Raw genomic sequence first — 6,276 nt, forward strand, 5'->3', positions numbered from 1 at the left:
AGTCAGCATGTCATCAGAGTTCAGCACTGTGAGCATCTGAACAACAACGTTAAAGGTTTTACCTTTTCTTTGGCTTTTTAAAAATATATATATATATATATTTTTTTTTTTTTGTGATGCCACAGAAAGACGAAAAGTTACAACCATAGAACCGTAACTGGAACACCCTGCGGCATACTGCTTAGACCAATATGACCCATACAGTTATTTTAATATCAAATAGACACACACATTCATTTTACCAAGCAGATGCTTAAATACACTTCTTATACAATACACACCAAGTGAAATCCAGCAGTACCAGTAAACAATGTTAATGACAGTATCACTCAATAAACACCTATCCTCGCAACTATTTATTGGGCGTCTTCAAAGAATGAGTATTTTTACTTTATTTTAGTTGTATTTAGTTTTATTACACTGTGATTAAGTTCTCTCTATATGAGTATTATAGTTGACAATGTTAGATATTACTCAAAATGCCATAAGGGTTTTAATTCACTTTATTTCCTGTGAAAATATTTTTTAAACAACTTGGAAGTCATTAATTGCCCATTTTCATGTATATATATATATATATATATTACAGTTTTAGTTAATTGCATGGCATTTTGTATTACATTTTAGGGGAAATAAAAGCAAACAACATATAAAAGATGATTGCAACATTAACACAAGGGAAGAGGAAGAACATTCTCACTACAGTATTTGAGATATTGTTATTTCAATTTGACAAAACAAGCAGGAGTTTGTGTATTTGGACACAGGGTATAAAAGGGAAATACATTTTGTACACTTCTACTGTACACTTCATCAGAACTCCAGGAAGTTGGTCACAATAGCAGCATTGTAGATCAGGTCTGAGATGTAGCCCATCGAGGTCGGTGGTGCCATTTGTGTGTGATGATGATGGTGGTGGTGGTGGTGAGGTCCTTGGCCCTGAGTTACTTCCCAGTATGTCGACTGAGAGTGAGAAGGAACGACTTGGTCGACAGAAATGTGGCCTCCGGCGCCGCCCCCGTAGATAGCCTGATGAGCCCCAGCCTGAGCCAGGCTCTGGGATTTGAAGTTCCTGAGGGACTGGTAGGAGTGATTAGACGCAGCACGGTGAGGTTGTCTGGTGATGGGATTTGAAAAAGAACCAGGAAGGAGAGACGGGACGGTTGATCCCATTTGCTGCCGCTGATGCCGCTCCTCTTCCCACAGTCGAGACTCTGAACACTTCGGGGAGCCAATGGTGGGCTGCTGGTGGATCGATGTGGAAGTGGATGGTGTAGTTTGGTTGCTGTAGAGCTGGATCCACTCAGAGTACAACGGTGGGATGTCGTCACAGGGCTGGTTTTGCTCCGGTCTGAATATGTCTGCCAAGGTGGTTTGGGCAGGAAAAGCTGAGGTCACCAGCCCAGACATAGGTTCTGAAAGTCCCCTATCTCCAAGAACATGTTTCATGGACTTGGGCATTCTCCCAGTCTTGATACTTCTGGCTCTTCGGTTTTGAAACCACACCTGTACAAACTTTTTAATGTCAGTCTCAATTGAATTACACTTCAACTCAATTTTATAACAACAATTGTGTGGGCCAGTCTGTTTGTTTTGTTTGGTTTCAGGAGAATCTCCAGGAAAGATTGCTCAACAAGCTCCTGTTATGTGGCTCACTTCCCAGGACAAATCGTGCGTAAGTTCTTTGGAAAACTTGCCACTCCGACTCCCTTGTCACAGCAGGCACTTTATTTTTTACAAATTATTGAAGCGTTGAAAATGGCCTGCTCTCTTTGATGAGGAGATGTTAATGGCTCAACGAACGTGCAGTTTTTTTGGTTTTCTTGAAAAGTTATGGTTTTGGAGATGCAAGGATTCTGCCTGACGCCAGCAATACATCGCCACTCGACGGACACTTCATCTTCACAATCCAATGAGATCCAATATAAGAACTATCAATGTTTTGCTTGAACAGATATAAAAATCTGAATTAGAACAGAGTTCGGCTTCTTTTAATTTAACTGTATGTTTGGTATTTCCACTTCCTCACCCTATATAAAACTGAAGTCTATATAAAGCTGAGGAAATGATGTTGGACATCATATTATTTCTTCCATCCATCCATCAATTTTCTATACCACTTGTCCTCATTAGGATCATGGGTGAGCTGGAGCCTATCCCAGTTGTGTTTGAGCGAGAGGTGGGGTACAGCCAGGTTTGGTTAGGCAAGCAACATTATGAACTCACATTCACACTTCTGGCCATACTATGGCTGCAAATAATCATTTTCATAATAGCTTAAACTGACTATTATTATTTTTTCCATAAATTGATTATCATTCAGTTACTGGTTTTGTCCGTAACATGTCAGAAATAGGGGGGAAAAAAATGGTGATCGATGTTTTCCAAAGTAAAAGCAGATGTTTGTGAATGTCCTGTTTTGATTAAACACAAACAATAATCAGTCTGCTTTCATGAAGGATTACAGAATTTTTACTGTTGAGAGGCTGCAATCAGAGGATTTGGACAATTTGATGTGAAACAATGCCGCTAAACGATTAAGCTATTATCAAAATAGATAGATGAATTTGATGATCGATGAGTTGTCGATTAATTGATTAATTATGACACATCTAATTGAAACAATATAAAATTTATAGCAATATTTTGTAAATTACTTAACTATTCACACATGCATGTTGTAATTAAAGAAAAAAATAATCGTCAAAACGCTGCCAATTTGAAATAATTAATTAGTAGCATGTTCATGTTAATTCAGCAGAAAAAGGATGTTTAATTTACCACTTAAAACTGTATTTTTTGTGAACTTAACATTTTTATACTGTTGAATATACATGGTGTTCTATAAGGGTGTTTCCATTTTTACCATATATTTTTACAGGAAAATTCTGGCAAGCCAGGTGCTAGATTATTTTTTTTTCCATATTATTTCAAAACTACGGAATGTATTTTTAGTGAACAGTATATTAAAAAAAATCATCTTTGCAGTGCCTGATCTAATATGAGCCAATACATGAGCTTAATCCCACTTAATTCCACCGTTACAAAGATAAAAATTCTGTTTTGATTGTATGATTTGGAGCTTTTAATGTTGCATTATGTAATTGTTATTGCAAGGTATTTCTAATAAAGTGCTCCTCTCATAGAAACTCGAACTGGATTTATCAGATTGTGCAGGTGTACCAAATACATGAAATGACGCTATATCGCCTATTTTGTGTACTCACAGACAGATTGTGCATAGATCATTTTTCATAGACTGTACATAATGCGAGGAGGGACCCCTGCTCAGCTCACCCACCTGTATCTTGCTCTCGGGCAGGTGTGTGTGCACGGCTAGCCTCTCTCTGAGGGTGATGTCTGGGTAGGGCGTCACAGCAAAGGCTTGCTCCAGCTCGGACAGCTGAGCTCGGCTAAAGATGGTCCGCTTCCTTTTTCTTGGACCCTCAGTGAGACAGGCTGCCCGGTCCGGCTCTGAGGAGGACAGGCCACTCTCATTGTGCACGTCTTTAGCGAAAGGGGAAAGAGGTTCATTAATCAATTGTAGTCATTTGTGAAAGTGGTATGAGATATGTAGGAATTTTGTTATTGTTGACAAGTGTAATTTTTAGGCGCTTTTACGAAATTGTAACGGAGGCTGATGGTCCCCTCCAATATTTATCATAACTTTCATATCAAACAATTTATTTACAGATGTTTTGGCTTACCTTTACAGTGTTCTTGTTCCCCAAATATCCCTTTCAAATCCACCACATCTGCCTGCTGGTTCTGCTTGACTAATGAGAAATCTGCATCCATGAACAAAGCCATTATCACCACACAAACACGCATTCACCCACTGATCCTTTGACAGTTGATGCATAGTTTGACAGAGTGAAGGGTAGACCACCTCTTATAGAGAGCACCCTCCCCCCACACAGGAAACTCAGGTATTAAAACGCCACCCACTTCAATCTCCAGTCACTGAGAGTCCAATCATGCTGTTTTGCAAGTCCCCTAATACAACCCCAATTCCAATGAAGTTGGGATGTTGTGTTAAACATAAATAAAAACAGAATACAATGATTTGCAAATCATGTTCAACCTATATTTAATTGAATACACTACAAAGACAAGATATTTAATGTTCAAACTGATAAACTTGATTGTTTTTAGCAAATAATCATTAACTTAGAATTTTATGGCTGCAACCCGTTCCAAAAAAGCTGGGACAGGTGGCAAAAAAGACTGAAATAGTCGAACAGTTTAAGGACAATGTTCCTTGTACAATTGCAAGGAATTTAGGGATTTCATCATCTACGGTCCATAATATCGTCAAAAGGTTCAGAGAATCTGGAGAAATCACTGCATGTAAGCGGCAAGGCCAAAACCAACATTGAATGCCCGTGACCTTCGATCCCTCAGGTGCCACTGCATCAAAAACCGACATCAATGCGTAAAGGATATCACCACAGGGGCTCAGGAACACTTCAGAAAACCAATGTCACTAAATACAGTTCGGCGCTACATCCGTAAGTGCAACTTGAAACTCTACTATGCAAAGCAAAAGCCATTTATCAACAACACCCAGAAACCCCGCCGGCTTCTCTGGGCTCGAGCTCATCTAAGATGGAGTGATGAAAAGTGGAAAAGTGTTCTGCGGTCCGACGAGTCCACATTTCAAATTGTTTTTGGAAATTGTGGACGTCGTGTCCTGCGGGCCAAAGAGGAAAAGAACCATCCGGACTGTTATGGACGCAAAGTTCAAATGCCAGCATCTGTGATGGTATGGGGCTGTGTTAGTGCCAATGGCATGGGTAACTTACAGATCTGTGAAGGCACCATTAATGCCGAAAGGTACATACAGGTTTTGGAGAAACATATGGAGAAACAAGCAACGTCTTTTTCATGGACGCCCCTGCTTATTTCAGCAAGACAATGCCAACGCACATTCTGCACGTGTTACAACAGCGTGGCTTCGTAGTAAAAGTCCAGACCTGTCTCAGTGGTAAACATGGCCCTGTCCCAGCTGTTTTGGAACGTGTTGTAGCCATAAAATCTTAAGTTAATGATTATTTGCTATAAACAATAAAGTGTACCAGTTTGAACATTAAATATCTTGTCTTTGTAGTGTCCATCCATCCATCCATTATCTGAGCCGCTTCTCCTCACTAGGGTCGCGGGCGTGCTGGAGCCTATCCCAGCTGTCATCGGGCAGGAGGCGGGGTACACCCTGAACTGGTTGCCAGCCAATCGCAGGGCACATAGAAACAAACAACCATTCGCACTCACAGTCATGCCTACGGGCAATTTAGAGTCTCCAATTAATGCATGTTTTTGGGATGTGGGAGGAAACCGGAGTGCCCGGAGAAAACCCACGCAGGCACGGGGAGAACATGCAAACTCCACACAGGCGGGGACGGGGATTGAACCCCGCACCTCAGAACTGTGAGGCTGACGCTCTAACCAGTCGGCCACCGTGCCGCGTCTTTGTAGTGTATTCAATTAAATATAGGTCTAACATAATTTGCAAATCAGTATTGTGTTTTTATTTACGTTTATCACAATGTTCCAACTTCATTGGAATTGGGGTTGTAGATGCACAACAGTCACTTCAGTCTTATTTACCATCATTCACCATACAACAATATGATTTTGGTGTAACATAATTGACATCGGAAGTTAAATTATGAAGATACATGTCAAAAAGATTGTTTGACTTAATAATAATAATCCCAACATTACACTGTTAAAGAAGTGTAATATCTTGTAACATCCATTTCTATACCACTTATCCTCATTGGGGTGCTGGAGCCTATATCCCAGCTGGCTTCAGGCAAGAGGGGGGGTACACCCTGGACAGGATGCCAGCCAATCACAGGGCACATACATTATAGACGAACAAGCATTCATTCTCCCATTCACACCTATGGACAATTTAGTTTTAACCTAACATACACGTTTTTGGAATGTGGGAGGAAACCAGAGTACCAAGAGAAAACCCAAGAAAGCGCAGGGAGAACATGCAAACGCCACACAAGGAAGGCCGGAGTCCAGATATGAACCCATGACCTCTGAACTGTGAGGTACACCGTTCCACCCTGTGATATTTTCAAATACTATTATTTTTTTGAACATTTTAACTTTTTCTAGTCACCTTTTGATGTGGGCCGTGTTTAATTTTTTTATTAGAATATACGGCAGGACGCAAATAGCCCCGGACTGGTTTTTGGACACCTCTGCCCTCCACCATCAGTGACAACTACTGTACGCACACACACCACACACACACATGCA

General features: G+C 40.6%; 1 protein-coding gene across 2 annotated transcripts; it reads right to left on the reverse strand.

Moving 5' to 3' along the window:
* Positions 1–209: 209 nt before the first annotated feature.
* sebox (SEBOX homeobox) lies at positions 210–6,211 on the reverse strand. 2 transcript variants are annotated; one of them, XM_061781671.1, is made up of 3 exons: positions 3,708–6,211; positions 3,302–3,507; positions 210–1,506 (listed from the first exon to the last, which is right to left on the reverse strand). In XM_061781671.1, the coding sequence occupies exons 1-3, from the start codon at positions 3,829–3,831 to the stop codon at positions 814–816; spliced, it is 1,023 nt and encodes a 340-aa protein (XP_061637655.1). In that variant the 5' UTR covers positions 3,832–6,211; the 3' UTR covers positions 210–813. The 2 variants fall into 2 exon arrangements, with proteins under 2 accessions (XP_061637655.1, XP_061637654.1); XM_061781670.1 differs by having other exon boundaries at positions 210–1,515.
* Between the last annotated feature and the right edge of the window lie 65 nt (positions 6,212–6,276).

This window comes from Phyllopteryx taeniolatus, chromosome 8, assembly GCF_024500385.1.
Source record: "Phyllopteryx taeniolatus isolate TA_2022b chromosome 8, UOR_Ptae_1.2, whole genome shotgun sequence".
NCBI lineage: Eukaryota > Metazoa > Chordata > Actinopteri > Syngnathiformes > Syngnathidae > Phyllopteryx > Phyllopteryx taeniolatus.